Source organism: Schistosoma mansoni, chromosome 3 (genome assembly GCF_000237925.1).
Source record: "Schistosoma mansoni strain Puerto Rico chromosome 3, complete genome".
Taxonomy (NCBI): domain Eukaryota; kingdom Metazoa; phylum Platyhelminthes; class Trematoda; order Strigeidida; family Schistosomatidae; genus Schistosoma; species Schistosoma mansoni.
In genome coordinates this window covers 15,263,172-15,280,949 of record NC_031497.1, presented here as the reverse complement: position 1 = coordinate 15,280,949, position 17,778 = coordinate 15,263,172, and the positions used below count along the sequence as shown (strand labels likewise).

Sequence of the window (17,778 nt, the reverse complement as noted above, 5' to 3'; positions counted from 1 at the left end):
TATTTGCGTTTCCTTACAACCGTTTCGTCTATTTCAACAATGTTCCCCACTCCTTCATACAATTGCTGTACGCTTGTCAGTTTTGTTGCACAAATATCTCGGCAAAACTCGTACCATTGAACTGCCGAAACTTCGCTTACATCGGCAAAGGTGGCAACTAGTGTTACCGGTGCTTTTATTATTCAATTCGCAACAAGGAGCATAATTTGTCTAAACCTTAATTTTGACCGAGCGAAAAAAGTCCCTGTTCGAGCTGATTTCTTCTTCCAACATGAAGGACATCGAAAGATAATATCATCAAGATAGTCTGCACACCGTACAATGGTCATTTGACTACCGCAGTCACAAGTATAGGAGCTTCTTAATAATCCCTTTTCTTGTAGTCGCTCAATTATCACGTCTTCTCGAAAATCCGCTGTAAAGCGATCGTACGTAAGCATCATGTTCCGAAATTACCGCCGTGACCTTGAAAACCCGCGAAAGCTTCTGATTGGTTCGTCCATGTTCTTTAGTCTCGCCACTGAAGTTTAGAATGATATTTTCTATCTTTAATAATTTTTTATAGCAGAAACTAGAAACATATAAAATCCAGCTTTGCAAAAGACATCAGACTTTCATTTCGAAAGTAAGCTTATTAATCTGTTTTTTCCCAACGACCTAGAAAACTTTTAAAGCAAATATGGCTCCAACAGAATCACCCAATTATATCGTTGCTTGGGTATACACACACACACCGGCGCGAGCTACAACCATTCTTTTACATGTCTGTTTCTCAACGTCTTTTTCTGTTCGCAAAGGTTTGTCTTCTCGTTTTCTACTAACAAACTTACCAGAGTTTCAGACCACAGCTATGTAGTCGGTCACTTAAGACATCTAGCTCTGCGTTTGGCACTAAAATGACTGTTAGGGATGCCCTCAATTCGGCTATGCGGGAAGAACTGGAACGGGATAAAGATGTTATTATTTTAGGCGAGGAAGTGGCTCAATATGACGGTGCCTACAAAGTATTATATTGAGGCAGTGAATGCATAATTTTCTAGGTTACAAAAGGTCTTTGGAAGATGTTTGGAGATACTCGTGTCATTGATACACCGATAACAGAGGTATAGAGTTTTATCTAAGGCAACTATTTCACTTTTAATTTTCAGATGGGGTTTGCCGGAGTTGCTGTTGGAGCAGCTATGGCTGGTCTCAAGCCTATATGTGAATTCATGACTTTTAATTTCGCTATGCAGGCTATAGACCAAATAATCAATTCTGCTGCAAAATCAGCGTACATGTCCGCTGGACTAGTGAGTCAAATGATTTTGTGTTTTTTCTTCAGTTGTCGTGTCTAATTTTTTTACGATTAACTAAGTGCTTTATTCGTCCGAGCCTTTATTGTTAGACTGAGCTACGCGTTTGTTTGTTTGTGATAAGCAGTCTCACTAACAATATGTTTAGTAAATCACTTCTGTATTTTGCAACATTAATACATTCATTATGCATCTTGATTTCCAGTTTCAGTGTTCTTTTTTCTGTCCACTACTATATTGTATTCACTCTGATCAATAAGCAATGACTTTAAATGTTCATTAAGGAAAAATGTAGACGGCGTTTTGAGTGTTTAATAAAAAATTCCTATATATGCGCGGTAGTAATTAATCTTTTCAGTTACCCAATGTAAGTGTGCACAATCTGTTTAGTCATAGGTTTAAAAAGCCTCAGAATCTTGTAACTTTAATTAAAAATTAGACTACCTAGGTAATGGATGGCAACTTTTGATATGGCAAAATTGCCTTAAAAAGACCAACATTTTTTATTCTACTTTTAAATCAAACCACGACAATGTTTCTACTGTACTTTTTATGAACATATTAGTACTAGTCCTGTGTGGGGTACTATACACACGGATATTCTTTGATTGTAGTTCATTTTTCGCGAGTATCTGTCTTATTAAGTATATTGGAGTGTGAGCACCTGGGACTTTATGTATGTATTCCAATAATTTCGCTCAAGTTGAGTCGTTATGGATCTTCGTACATTGTTTCAAGCTGATATTTTATTGGCATTAGTCAACTGAACTAGCTGTGTCATGCCTCAGCGCTTGTCGCAAGTCAATATTATTAGGAAATTAAATCCTACAATTTGAAACATATTTTGTCCGGTGTATAGTAACTCATTCGTGATATTTTAGGTGATCATCAGATTTATTAAGTAAACCGTCAGTTAAAAAAACAATATGATATAATACCCTACCTAACACAGTATTTAAGACTACAATGTACATCTTGGTAGTTACTCAGAACCTTATGAATAACACAGGAAATCAAAGTTTCCGGTTCTGTTGTTGACTATTGTAATCAGTAACTCTATCGTGGCTTTAACTTTGACGTGGTGATCACGTTTGGATCATCAAGTTATATTAGATGGTGTATTAACCTTCTGAGGTACTTTACACTAGTCAAGTTATTTACAAAGCTCCAAACATTTGATGGCTTTTAGATAAGTCAGTCAGCGACAACGTAGGACCAGGCACATATATGCATCGGTCCAAGTTGTCATACCTCGTTAGCACAACAAGATTAACACCGGATTCATAGACGTAATTAATTTAGTGGTGGTAGCATATAAAGAAAGGTTGTATATAAGGATATAGTACAGAAAGGAAGAACGTTATGAAGCAATTTTAATCTCAAGGTTTAAGGGAAGATAAAGAGTGTATACACCTACGCCATTGTGATCGATTCGGAGCCGTGTCACCTAGAGTCTCCAACCATTTATTACGATAGTCACGTGGACCCCAACCAGATAGTCTGCATCTACCAACATGGCTCAGACTAGAAGTTCGTGACTTCACGGACTGATGCCATGTTTTGGTTTGGCCGCCCCTAACTCTCTTCCAACCATCCCCTACACTAGTCAACATTGCGCGTCGTGGTAATCGGTGTTCAGGCATACGTAACACGTGGCCCAACCATCTCAGTCGATGAAGATTCATGACCTCATCAACTGATTTACCATCATTCCCTAATACCCTGTGTCTAACCTCACTATTACTTACCCGGTTATCCCAGCAGATGCGAGCAATATTTCTAAGACATCTGTGGTCAAATACTAGTAACTTTCGAGTATCTTCTACTCTTAATGGCCATGGTCGGGGGCTTTTAGATAAGCTCCTAACTTTTAAACAACACACTATTCATATAAGAGACTAGACGGACGGCACTGAGAATGTTGTATGGGTAAATATGATAATTAAAAGTATTCGAATTAACGTGCCAGCTAAGAATTTCCGAAATAGTGCAATTTAAGGCAGCCAGAACTAGATGAGTACAAATGAACGTATTGTATTTGAAATTCATAATCAGTGGGCGCTCAAGTACGAAGGAATCATTAGTTCTTTCAAATACCACAGTAAATCGACATTCAGGCACCTAATGAAAATTCACTGATTTGGCTTCTGTCGTGTATCATCCTTTGGTTAATATTAGTCGTTGACCGAAGAAGTTTCTCATTTTGTTTCTTTAGGGAAATCAATGAACTTCTAATTTAGACTGCTTATTAAAGTTATCGGTTTTAAGGAACGGTAGCCTTAAGACCTGGTTACAAATTACCTGGATAAGTGCTTATCTGTATTGTGCTTTACATTAGTTTTGAATTTCTTTGTATGGTTTTGTGGAGAGTATGTGATTTTAAAGTTGTTATCATCCCATTCCTGAGCTTTCATTTTCGAATAAACCACTGTGCTGTTTCACAATGTTGCTTACAGTTACGTTGCCTACGAAACAAAACTATTCACGTGATAGAAAAAATAACAATCTAAGTCATCATATCTCATTTATGTTCCTAATGTTTTCTAGGTGTCCGTCCCAGTTGTTTTCAGAGGGCCAAATGGATGCTCGGCTGGCGTCGCCGCCCAGCATAGTCAGGATTACGGTGCGTGGTACGCTAGTTGTCCTGGTCTTAAAGTTCTGGCCCCCTACAATTGTGAAGATTGTCGAGGTCTCCTGAAATCGGCTATACGTGATCCGGATCCAGGCAAGTCATATATATATATATATATATATATATATATATACCGTTTGTAAATTTTTTTCCTCCTTGGTACGAACAGTCTACTGTTTACTGCTAGAGTCTAGCTGACTCAAAAACGATAGCATAGGTAGTTGAATGGCAATATCTCTATATAAATCGAGTTTGATAAACGGGTTCAGGGCAGAAGGTTCATTGCCAACCGTACTGCTGGTCCAGAGGTAGTGTAATGAACCTTTCGGTCAGCTGGTTGAATTAAAAGGTTAAAAAGTTATTCTTCAATAATGTAATTTATTTACCAAGTACGAGGTTTTGTATTTTCAGCTTTATAGTTCATAGCCTTTGTCTGGCAATCTTATGAACTACATTAGTCAGTCCAATCTGTTACTCAAGAAATGTTTCGTTGTTTGCAGATCATAGAGAATGTCAAATTGAAATAATATATTTGTAAAATCTCAGTGAATGAATTTAAGGTAAATCCAACGTTTCTCCTGGCAATCTGGTCCAAGCTTTTTCAAGGAATTATATCATATATCATATTATTCCTATTTAATGTCTTACATCAAATCGGCGCTCAAATATTGTGAAACTATTCGCTCTAATTTAGACGAAAGTTCTTATATAGAGAATGTTGTTAGAATTCTCTAGCAGTGAGTTAAGTAAATCGACGTTTGATTTTGTTGAAAATAGATTGCGAATGAATCTACACGGGCATATTTCACAATCTTTATGCTATCAATGTTCACTAATAACAGTTTACTTGAACTTTATTTCTCGATTTTGTTTATACTGAAATACCAGATTGATATAATCCTACTATTCTTCTGACATTTATTTCCTCATATACAGTGGTTCATTTGGAGAGCGAATTATTATATGGACAGTCATTTGATGTTTCAGATGAAGCATTGTCTTCAGACTTCTTGATTCCTATAGGTCAAGCTAAAGTTGAAAGGGAAGGTAAGCTTCTTTGTTTTACAAGTTTTTTTCCGTCCTTATTCTTTGATTTAGCATTAGATTCTCACTGTTAGTGCATGAGTATTTACCAATCGCTAATATATGACTTTAAAATATGTTGGTTATGTGTCTATTATACAAATTCATTATCTGTATTTCAACTTTTCTGGTAGTTTGCACTCGCCCATTGTTTTTCTTACGACTTTGCTTATGTCATACATTTTTGTTTTTAATCACCTTACAAAAACGTAAAATTTGATGTAATGATGCTTTATAAACAAACAAAGTAAACCAGGACAAGAAACAGAAGTGTTGAACCTCACGCATATTTCAAAGTTACCACATTCTCCAGTAAAAAATATTTAGCATCAAGAGAAGGGAAAATATATGAATGCAAATAGGAAAGACATGAGTGCAATATGGAGTAAATACATGCAGTGTTATAAGGTTCTTAAGATTTGAAGCAGTATCAAGAATAAATTTACGCATGTCATTATCGTCAGTTGTTCAGCACTTCGACTTTCGATCCCAACCAGGTAATCTGTAAGATTCTTAACAACTGCCAGTAATCTCAAAACTAATTTCATATTTCATTCTTGCCACCCTTTGATTCTTATAGTTCAATTCTACTAATGACGATATTCCGTTTGGTGGCACACGGTTGCGTAACTTGTGTAACGTACGTCTTAAGCACCTCAGTGTGCATAGGTTACAACATTAGATGTCAGTCACAACGTAGAACTTCACACGTACGTATATCAGTTCGAGTTGCCATACCACGTTAGCACAGAGATGCAGTTGTCGATTCAAATCCCATAGTGGTAGTAGAAGAGTATAAGCAGTAATCGAAAAGATTAGGGTTTGAAGATGTTATTGAAGAAGTATAATCCAGTGAAATCAATTTGGAAAGAGAAAAAAGATAGAGACATGAAGAATTCATAAGATTATAATTTGGCAGAGCACACAGAGTGGATTCACCTTCGCCATTGCAAACGATTTTGAGTCATGTCACTCAAGGCCTCTAACCATCGATTGCTATCATCTCGCGGATCCTAACCAGGCAGTCAACACCTACCAACATGGCTCAGTCCACTTGTTAGTGTCTTCATGGATTTGTTCCACGTTGTAGTCTGGCAGCCCCTAGATTTCTTCCACCCTACTTCTACACCATCAAACATTGCACGTCGGGGCATTCGGTGGTTGTGCATACGTAACACGTGTCCCAGCCATCTCAACTGAAGAAGTTTCACTACTCCACCAATCGATTTGCCATCCATACCTAGTACTCGTTTCCTAACAACTACATTACTTACTCGGTGGTCCCAGGATATACGAGCAATGCTTCGAAGACACTTATGATCGAATACTGGCAGCCTACAAATATCCTCTACTCGTACCGGCCATATTCCACAGCCATAAAGTAGGACGGAACGAACTGTTGAGCAATAAACCCGTCCTTTGGTTGCTAGACGGATATCTCGTCTACGCCATAAATGACGCAGGTTGGCAAAAGCTAGATGAGCCTTCTGTATCCGTGCTGCGATTTTGTCAAACACCAGACCACAAGGGCTGATGAGACTCCCAAGATAAGTGAAGTGGTCAGCACGCTCAACTACTTCACTCCCTATCATTAGTTCAGGAGTCGATGTAACCCGATCCTGAAGTAACATTTTGCACTTCGAGGGGGAGAATGGCATCCCAAATATGCTTGCATTGTTGCTCTATTTTATTCACTCAGTACTTTACAGTAACCCGTTGTTAAATACTTCTCGTCAACTCAAATCTTCAGCCAAAGTAACTCAAAATTAAAGCGTAAAGCCATCCTGTATTTGTTTCTCATGACATTTATAACATGGTTACAACGAAAAGCATAAATTATTTTCTGTTTATCAATGATATATGTGATCTAAGAAATCCATTATTCTTTTCACAATAATATGAAAAGTCTACTTGTTGAAATACATTATTTACAGACGTTGGTTATATTGGGCTGACAAGGAAGGGATATCGCTGTTAAGAACAATTGACTCAACCCAGTGATCCAGCATAGTTCCATGGATATAGATTTTAGGAAAACTTTCTGTTAGGGCTTTCAGTAGTAATTCGCTACCCTAACCGAAGCAGTTAGTCCTCATTCCGAACTCACTATGTACTGTTTATAAAGCAAATGCTTTAATGACAAGTCTATTGCTTGATCGTGAATAAGTTTCGATTTACTGATTATGGTTTTTCGGTTATCCTGTTCTGATTTTGATGTGTGAATTTATGCTTCCTATTATAAAAAACACAGTAGTAATAAGCGGCTAGATCACTCAGCTATGGAGCGCACATAATTTCTGGTGTCTTTGTCACACCAAGAGGTGTTTTTGTATATCGTAGATTAGATTTATTAGGAAAGAATATTCAGAGTCGTTAATCAGTAAAATCCTTTGTTGGTTATGAAATTTTATTGCTTCCTCCTTTATGGTGGAAGAAATCTACTGCTTTTCAACACTTCGTATAGAGGAAAAACTAGAACCGTACATAAATAACAATCATTATTAGTGACTCCCCTATGCATTACTTCCTCGCAAATCTTGTTTGGCTGCATAAATACCAATATCTTGGAGACTTGAAATGATATAGAATTGTATTGCTTATAGTGTTTTCGTGCAGTATGTTTCCTTCATTCATTTCTTACATTTCTAAAATGATAGGATTTAGTCGATGTTGAATTATCAGATACCTTTTTTACTATCTCTAATTAATTGAATATGATGTGCATAGTCCAAAAGTTGATCACAGTTAAAAATATTTACGAAAGAATAATCCTCCACATGGTAGTAGAAAGTTTTGGGGAGAGGTATTCATAATAGCCCAGAAACGAAAAATCTCATGTCGGCTCAGGCTTTTAAGGTTTAGAATGTTTAGGGAATCGTAAATATATAGTGACTATACGCCTAGTAACTTTTGTTGTCCTTAAACCTTAAGGATAATTTCTTACTTTGCCGTGTAACTCAAATACACATTTAAGTTTAGTTTGGTGCGTTAGGATTTTGTTCTGAAATTAACCTCACTGGTAAATTTGATTTAAATCCTCTATTTGTGAAACTGTTCTCTCAACTCTCAAACGATTTTATAAATGTCCACGTTTTTGTTTCAAAATATATCCTTTCTATAAATGTTTGTAGGAGAAACGTCATTTGTTTTTCAAAAAATTGGTTTTTCTTAAAAAAAATTCGATAGTATAGTGACAAACATAGTTGATCTAAGGTGTATGATTAATGTTTGTGCAATAGATTTCTAATAGTTTTATCACGCGTTTGTTGATGTATTGTAGATAAGAATTATGCATGGTAATTTTAAATGTAAAGAGAGAAACGCGGGTCTTATGAATCGTGTATTCAACGTTCTACATACTTACTGGTCGTTTTTTGTATTTTAATTTATAGGGAAAGATGTTACTCTCGTTAGCTACAGTTTAGGTGTGGGTACTTGCCTTGCTGCTGCTGAAGAATTATCAAAACTAGGTATCACTGCCGAGGTATGCAAGAAGTTTCATCATTTTTCTTTGATAATCCGTATGTAGAATAATTTTCAATGAGTTTTTCTTCAACCGCTTAGTTAAATAATTCCGTGATTCAAACTTTTAGATCATTCTCTTTTTTCTCTTGTCTTTTTAGATGAACTAGACAGTTTATAATTTTGAAATAAAAATCATGACAGATAAGTTTTAGGGACAATGGATGCTAGTTGTTAAGATGTCCAAAATCCATAAGAAGATACAGAACGTGTTTATTTGTGATCGATTTTAAGCCATTTCAATTTGTTTCCGGCCACTAGTTTTTGTCATCTTGAATACTCCAACTCACATCATATTTGAACAGGTTATATGTAAAGCTGTGATTACATGAGTTTGGACTCCTGTCTAAGTTTAACTGACCTGTCACTGCATAGTATATTTTGCTTATTGGTCTTTTATACAACCTGGTTCATGTTTTCTTGAGTTGTTCTTTTGTTCTCTTGACACTGTTCAATATACGCGATGACAAGTCTTGTATATTCTTATATCATTATTTGTAAGGAAGACTTTGATACGTTGGATATATTCTTTTTTTCCTATTTTAGGTAATTAATTTGCGTTCCTTGCGGCCAATGGATGAAGAAACAATATTTCAATCCGTTAAAAAGACACATTATTTAGTAACCGTGGAAAATGGTTGGCCTGTATGTGGTATTGGTGCTGAGATATGTGCTCGCGTCATGGAAAGTAAGTTTAATACCCATTGTAAATGTATTATTCCATTCATATCCTTTTTGGAAATTTCATGATAATAGGCTTTTTAATCACGTTTTTGGGTTTTATATTAAATTTTGCAATAAAGTGCACCATAAACATACACCATAACCAGAATTGAGAGTAAGTCTGAGAAAGTCATCAACCTACTGTAAGATTGTGTAAATATTTATTTTTTTCTCTTTGGTGTTTAAATAATTTAAGCTTTCTGTTAAATTAATGACTTAATGACTAAGAAAATAACTTGGATTTTATCCAACTAAGTTACAGATGCAAACACTGCTCCATCTGATTGATTTAATTTCGAAAATAGAGTACCAGTATCATTAGTTTTTACATAATTAAATTGTAATTAATAGTATGTACTTGATAAAAATGAGTTACATTAGTTGAGTTAGTAAATTTACCGTTTTATGACCGCATATGTGTTTGTCATGATTATTTGGTTAAACAGAATAGCAGAGCGTTAGTTATATGGTTATGACAAACTTACAACTGCTTTTCAGTCTTTCAGTCAATTATCGTACTACAACTTTCGTACAAATATTTAAACTTTGAGTATTGTTGGTTTAAGGGATGCTTGACTCACTTGTGACATTTTTCAGTAAACAATTACTTAATAAGATACTCAATAAGATTTATACTTTAACTTGTTTATAATTGTTGCTGGCGCTCCACGAAACAACTTTAGATGTAAGAAACCATTCGTGAGGGGTGTAAAAATGAATCACCTGAGCGAAATAGCTTATAATGATGTTTTTTTAAGTGGTGTAATACATTCATATAATCCTGAAAGTAACTTAATCTCATACCGTAATTTGTGTGCTAACCAATCTATGGTCAAATAATCTCAATATATAAAATAATAGAACGATGTCGGAGGTTGTATACACATGCAGTCATATATATATATATATATATATATATATATATATATATATATATTGTATATTAAAATATTAAACTAAACATTTCGCCTTTATATTTCATGGCTTTTTTAGCGGATACCTTCAACTACTTGGATGCTCCAGTTTTACGAGTGACTGGCGCAGATATTCCAATGCCATATGCTCTTAATCTGGAGCGTGCTTCTTATCCTGATACACATAATATTGTAACTACTGTAAAGATGGTTAAGAATATTCAGTAAGCAGTTGGTTTTCAACTAATCAACTGCCTTTCGTACTAGCTATGCAAGCTACCTACTAGTTTATTATTTAAAATGTTCTTTCACTATTGATGCATCTCAGTATACTTGTGATTTGTAAAATTTAATGTGTTTCCACTATTACAACAGCAACAACTACTACTAATACAACTTATTTAAATGTCTAGCAATTTCGCTTCGGCTGTTGTTTTACATAATGTAAACCAGTTAGTCAATAAAGTATTTTTTATTACTTCATTTCTATATTTTTAGTTCAGAAAAAATCCAGGGCATATAAAATGAGAACAAATAAAAATATCTTCAGAGTTTCTTGTTTGTTGTTTAAATAATTTCTGGAGTTCGTTTTAGCTTTCAGAAATCAAGCTGGGATTTTTCGAAGATATCTTTATAATTCAAAATCTCTGAGAAGATAATGATAATAATAACAAAGAAATAATAAGATAAGCAGGTTTAGTGAGTAGTTCGCCAAGTCTCTCTATATACCACTCCCTGTGATCCCTTCACACAAGTTTGTGGTAAGGCCGTTTCTATTTTAGCGATTTATTGGGGTTTTAACTTTAGGTGTAAGATAAGTTGCTTGTAAATTACACTTAACCTTATTACAACAAAGCGTCGTTTTATTTCACGAGACACGACAGTTCAATAATTTTGCTTCAGCCAAATTAATTAGAAATAATCCGCAACGGCAAACAAAAATATATTGAGTAGAAAAAAGACAAAATGACTTGTTATGAAACTAATAGTTACAATATAATAAGTCTGTTAAATATTAAGATGCTTTTCGATTTGTTTTCCCTTAATTATTCAACCTCTGACTTGGAAGATTCAGATTTAAATGTTGTGAGGGTTCAGCTAAGTTAAAGACTTTTTGTATTGGTCTCATGCTTTCGACAGCGCAGCTTCACCCATTTTTACTCTGGTTACCATAGCACTGACAAAATATATACAAGGAGCACTTTTATAAAGGCTTACCAATTGTCTTAATATTTCAAGAAAATTCTGCCCCAAAATCTAGACAAATTCATACCGTTGCTACTACTATGACATGGTGGCAGGGCTTGCCTATCGTGATGAACCAACCGAGCTATACTGGCTGGAACAATCGTTCCTAAAGGGCCCACCACGCCAGACAGGTCGGTTGGAGAACAGTAAAACTGAAAGCAGCAAACCCTAGTTCCGAGGGCGAAGTCGAACTGCTGACTGTACAGAGGTGTGAAGGCAGTAAGGTGTTTCCTTCAGACAACCAGCATAACAGCGATGCTGCCTTCCCGTAATGAGGGGTTGGGCTTCAAGAGGCCGACCCTGAAAATGCACAGCTCGCCTTATCCCACGGATATCCATCTCCGGCGGTAGGGTCCCAACAAGTACGGAGCTAACACGAAAATTGCCCGAAAAAGTGCCGTGTGTGACCAGCCTCAAGCAGTTATTCCATGGACACTGCAGTCACGCTCTCAGGTCACTAAGACCACGTCCGACCCAATTTCCTTTTCAGGTACCTCTAGAAGAACCTTTCCATGGTGTGGGAAACCGGGAAGTGTCAACCACCCCCATACCTCTAACAGCACTTAAGATCACTGTATTCACAATCAATCTCCTTCAATTCCTATTGTTCCTCCCACATCGACTTTCAACTCTAAACTTCCTCTTTTGGCTCCCTCCACAAGTGTCACCACAGACAACGATTCTAGTGCGCAAAACACTGTCCTGGGTCTACTGAAACCTCGCTCCAAACTACACATTGGAGCCCTCAATGTACGCACTCTGTCGAGTCGTTCAGCAGGCCTTCTTGGCTAGAACCCTTGGATCTCTTACCATTGATGTACGCTGTGTCTCCAAAACACGCATACAGGATCCTAGTGTGGTCATTCGCTTGACCTCAGCTCGCCAAAAGGGAGAGCCACAAGATACACCCTCCGTGTACCTGGCGACACGATGACTAGTTCTTGTGGACTTGCAGGTGTACACATATCACTTAGTACGAGAGCAGAACAAGCACTATTTGTGTGGATCCCCGTTAACAGTCGCCTGTGTGCTGTTCGGCTAAACGGCTTCGTAAGAAGTCGGATGGATTGGCTCCAGAGGTCTCTAAGTAGGAAGGTCTAATTTTAGCGATTAGGTTGACTAATATTCTAGCTAAATTCTGGAAGTTGGATGTAATCCCATCCGACTGGTCACAATCTCTGATTGTCCCAATATATAAGAAGGGACTAGTTCGACTAATATAGCATCTAAAATACTAGCCTCAATAATTATCGGGCGCCTAACTAAGACTCGTGAACTGCAAACGCGAGAAAATCAGGCTTCCTTTAGACCTGGACATGGCTGTATCGACCACATATTCACTATTCGTCAGGTTTTAGAACACCGGCATGCTTATCGGCGTCCGACAATGATAGTTTTTCTTGACTTAAAAGCAGTATTTGACTCTGCACACCGAGAAGTTCTGTGGCAGTGTCTGTTATTGAAAGGTGTACCTCAGAAGTACATAAACCTTGTGAAGGCTTCTTACTCGAACATTACCAGTCGAGTCAGAGCTTATGACGAACTGTTATCTGATTTTACAACCTCAAGTGGTGTCCGACAAGGCTATCCACTATCTCCACTTTTTTTCAATTTCATGATAGACCTACTACTGATAATAACACTCTCGTCGACTGAATTTTCAGGAATTGATCTCCTACCAGGAGGTCCACTTATCGACTTAGAATACACAGATGACATAGTCCTGTTTGGTGAAGACGCTGATAAAATGCAGAGTCTTCTGTTAGCACTGAGTATTAATGGCAGGATATTTGGAATGCGTTTCTCCCCCTCGAAACGTAAATTGTTACTCCATGACTGGCCTGCGTCAACACCTGAACTAATGATAGGAAGTGAAGTAGTTGGACGCTTCGAAAACTTCACTTATCTTGGAAGTCTAATCAGACCTAATGAGTTGGTGTCTGACGAAATCTCAGCACGGATTCCAAAAGCTCGTTTGGCTTTTGACAACTTATGTCATTTATGATGAATGCGAGATATCCGTCTATCAATTAAGGGACGAGTATACTGCGCAGCAGTTCGTTCTGTTTTACTTTACGGTTGCGAAACGTTGCTATTAAGAGTAGAAGATACTTCTACGTTACTAGTATATAATGACAGGTATCTTAAAAATATTGCTAGTATCTACCGGGATCACCGAGTAAGTAATAGTGAGGTTAAACGCAGGGTTTTAGGGGATGATGGCAAATCAGTTGATGAGGTTGTGAATTTTCACCGACTAAGATGGTTGGGCCACGTGTTACATATGCCTGAAGACCGATTACTACGACACACAATGCTGACTAGTGTTGTAGACGGTTGGAAGAGATTTAGGGGCGGCCAAACCAAAACATGGCATCAGTCCGTGAAGTCACTAACTTCTAGTCTGAGCCATGTTGGTAGATGCAGACTATCTGGTTGGGGTCCACGTGACTATCGTAATAAATGGTTGGAGACTGTGTGTGACATGGCTCAGAATTGATCACAATGGCGTTGGTGTATACACCCTCTGTCTTCCCTTAAACTATGAGATTGAAGTTGCTTTATATCTCTCCTTCTACGAACTAATTCTTTGTTCCTGTACTATATCTTTATACACAATCTTTTATATATTACTGCCATTGAAGTAACTACTATGAATTTGTTCATCTTGTGCTAATGAGGTGTGGCAACTTGGAACTATGCATACATGTGCTTGGTCCTACGTTGTAGCTAACTGACTGACTTATTGTATTTAGTTTAAAACATTCTTACGGTTTTTCGTTGTTTCTTTTTGAGATAATGAAACATATCCTTCTCCAACACTCATTGTATAAAGACAACGAATGAAAAATAAGAGAATTTAGTGGATAAAACATTTAAGTTGAACATCCCAGCATAACAGAATACCACCGGGAAACTGAACTCATTCACACGAAAGTTTGAAAAGAACATAATCATATACTTACTAGTGGCTTGTAGATGAGTTCATGAAGTTTTATTGGAAAACAATATCTGTGAAATTTCTGTGATTTCAGAAAGGAAACGCTTGTTATTAGTGAAATTCGATGGTATGGTATTTCGAGAATTGACTGAAGTTGGTAATGTGAACCATTAGAAACCAACCTAGTGGACTATTCGTTAACCACTTACCATGAGACCGAAAGTTCTTGTGTTCGATTGTCAGCTAGATCTGGTGTATTACTACTGTGAAGCTTCTTGCTAAGACAAAGCAGTGGTACCTTGTATTTTAATGGTATGACACTGTGGCAAATGCAGGCCACAAGTAAATATTTATTTTTAGAAATATATTTTATTTGACTGCAAAAATGATTATTAGTTATAGGAAATCTATGAGCAGCTTAATAGACTAATCAAGACTTCAAATAATCGTTTCCTGGTAAACGTGTGGAATGTAATGTTGAGGCTGACATGCACACATGTACAGCTGCTTTCAGGTTGTCAGTTGAGAGCGCGTTAAAATGTTTATTTATTATATTTTGAAAATAACTTCATTATTTTTTATGGATCATTAATTTTTTCTAACCTTAATTCATAATTAATAGGATTTCACTTGAGTATACTAAATGCATTTAATTTCTAATAAACTATATTTGACAATCATCCCCTTTTTACGTTGTCATCTGCTTACAACTTTGATGTAACCAGGATTTCGTATCCTGCAATGGATATTTCTCCTTCATTTTTACATCATAAAACATCTACTTTTAAATAATTTAAATGCTTATTTAATTATTTTAATAAGTAGTTTTTCACTTACGTAAAGTTTACCTCTTCTTGATTCTTTGGATCTAATTCTTGCATTAATACTTTCATTTGTTCTTCAGTAAATTGTATTCCAAGTTTCTATAAGATGTAAATGTTTCGATTATATATAGTTTTTCAAAAAAGTGAGATTTTCAATTTATACAAATTGTCTGTTTATTATAAACTTTAAAAAAAAACTAGTCAAGTAGGTATACATTCCATTTTATATCGCAACTAGATATTACACAAGATGAAAAACAGTGATCCACCTGGATAAACAGACCATTCTTTTTCTTAATTGATGAAGTAACTTCCTTTCATATGTTAAGGTAACATCAACTTTATCGATGTGGTGAATATTAATCCTGTCATCAACGTCGTCGCCGATGTGTAACTAACATTTTTTTCCTATCTGTAGTTAATAATAACAGTTTGAATTAACGAAACACCGTCTAATAACAGCCCACCAATGTGCAATAAACAACTTGTAATAATTGCTCGAATATATGACCTTGCAGCAGATTGTTTTTTTTTAAAGTAGGAGCATCACATTTCATTATCCATTTAATTCATTCATTTCAAGTACGATCAATCCTTTCGTCTTATTGCACGATATATTGATCTTTTATGGGAATCAGATAATGGTCTTATGGGTCCACTTTAAGGAATTTTTAATCTTAAATGTATTCCACAGCATGATTTACTGAGATTAGCAACTTTGGTAATATCATATTTACTTATTGTTTACAGTTTACATTGTTATGGTGAAAGTTGACATGAGTAAAGACAAGATAACTATGATCATAAAAACAGCTGTACATAATGAGAAAAACACAGAGAAATTGAAAGAAACGAGTTCAGTATTTTGAACTTAATGAAAGAGAAGTGATTATCTGCATCATTGTAAGTGATTTCAAGCAACATTACGAAAAATATGAAATGTTAAATTAAGATGATCTAGCTGGGTCTGTTTTACTCTATATGTATCATTGTAAGAGTCATTGACATAATATTTCAGTTTGATTACCCTAAGATATACTCCAACATGTTTTCTGTAAAACTTCCAGTCCGCTCATAACTAATCCGAATAAGTTAATACTTTGCTCATACTTTTATATTGTCTAATTAAAATGTGTGTTTACGATTATGACGATATGCATGGATAAGGCCTATTATTTACTAAAGAATGTATTAAATACAATAAAACTAACATTATGCTGACAGAATAGTTAATTTTAATCTATTAGCCAATATTACTAAAAATATTTATCCAGCACAAGATCCACTGTTCAAATTCAATCTGTCATTATCAACAGGGTGAACATATAAATCCATGTGAATAATGATAAATATCATATACGTTGGGCAAAAGTGATAATAATCGTGATTTAATGGCTTGTCAGATGAAATATGCTAATTATTGAATAAAACAGAATCCAGGAAATTGTAGATTATTGATCTTTGATTCTGTATTTATTCCATAACCTAAATGATTAAAGTGTCAAGACAATGTTTTATGTGCTCACTTCGAAATGTATTCATTTGATTCTGTTGTCATAAAAGGATTTATTTACTTCTATCGATTGCCAGCGGAAATGAAACTATATATTGATTTTTGATTTCAGTAATTGCAACTTTGTACAGTGAGTAACCCGTCAATGTTAATTACTTTTTGAACTTACAGTATATCACTTTTATTCCCTTTAAAAACTCATTTATCACAATAAGCTTATTTCCTATTTCCATTGTAATGAACATCTATGAAAGTTTTGAGAAATCGAACTGATCACTTATAACTTTTGTAATATTTATAGCATATAAACAAATAATTTCATTAGATTGAATTGATTAACAATTATCCGAACTATAAGTCAAAAACTATACTTGTTTATTGTTCTCGTTAACATAGAAAGCTGATGAGCTTTCTGACCTTATCTCATCCTTGATATCATCATAGTGATTACTAAAAAAAAATTGATTTACTTAAAAAAAAGAATTTTCTCAATAGATTATCTTTAAAATAAGCTCTTTATAAATTATGATATAATTTGGTTGAAATCTTAATTATATTAGATCATATGCATAAAAGGTAATTAGTATTTAAGATGTAATGTCATGACTTACCATCATATAAATCTGTTTAAATAATACAATAATAAATAATGATTAGCTTTCTATAATTTAGATTTATTAATTCTAATAAAAGAAACATTTAGTTTAAGAAATGAATCAAAGTACTTTCTGGAAATGAGTGTACATTTTAGATTATAAATTATATAAAATTATATTATTATAATAATAAAAATAAACTAATTCGATTCACTTTTGAAATGGATTAATAAAAAATTTAGAAACAAACAAATATACTTCATATATCTAAAATATTGTAATAATTACTTAACATTGTAAAGATATTATTGTAAAACTGTTTATGTATTTGACTGGTATATATCATATGAATGTTATATTTTGGAGCCTCAAAATGCCCTGGTACGGCTGAGAGTAGGGAGAGAAAGCTCTCCCTCTCGAAATGCTCTAACATGGTCACGCGTATATAGCCTCTGCCAGGGAAGTCCTACTCACTGCCTTCTCGTGG

The 17,778-nt window shown here is 35.3% G+C and overlaps 2 protein-coding genes across 2 annotated transcripts in view; one reads left to right on the top strand and one right to left on the bottom strand.

Annotated features, from left to right (window-relative positions):
* Nucleotides 1–726: 726 nt before the first annotated feature.
* Nucleotides 727–10,652, top strand: Smp_002510 (pyruvate dehydrogenase (lipoamide)). The gene is made up of 9 exons (XM_018799383.1): nt 727–797; nt 834–1,004; nt 1,041–1,103; nt 1,149–1,292; nt 3,843–4,005; nt 4,864–4,974; nt 8,403–8,494; nt 9,079–9,220; nt 10,249–10,652. Exons 1-9 carry the CDS (start codon nt 762–764, stop codon nt 10,395–10,397), a joined length of 1,071 nt encoding a protein of 356 aa, XP_018651177.1. The 5' UTR covers nt 727–761; the 3' UTR covers nt 10,398–10,652.
* The window catches only part of Smp_123470 (nalp (nacht, leucine rich repeat and pyrin domain containing)-related), a gene marked incomplete at its 5' end in the record, with an annotated part of 33,581 nt that continues 26,051 nt past the window's right edge, over nt 10,249–17,778 (bottom strand). The window contains 2 exons of the mRNA XM_018799382.1: nt 10,249–10,816; nt 15,196–15,281. Coding sequence (XP_018651176.1) covers nt 10,801–10,816; nt 15,196–15,281 — 102 coding nt within the window. The 3' untranslated portion in view covers nt 10,249–10,800. The remainder of the gene's footprint in view (nt 10,817–15,195; nt 15,282–17,778) is intronic.

What these genes read in the sequence shown, in the direction of transcription:
- Smp_002510 (XM_018799383.1), top strand. Translation starts at nt 762, where the DNA reads ATGTCTGTTTCTCAACGTCTTTTTCTGTTCGCAAAG. An exon ending in TCTCCTGAAATCGGCTATAC is followed by an intron (nt 4,006 to 4,863) that starts GTGATCCGGATC and finishes CCTCATATACAG; the next exon opens with TGGTTCATTTGGAGAGCGAA. An exon ending in AACTAGGTATCACTGCCGAG is followed by an intron (nt 8,495 to 9,078) that starts GTATGCAAGAAG and finishes TTCCTATTTTAG; the next exon opens with GTAATTAATTTGCGTTCCTT.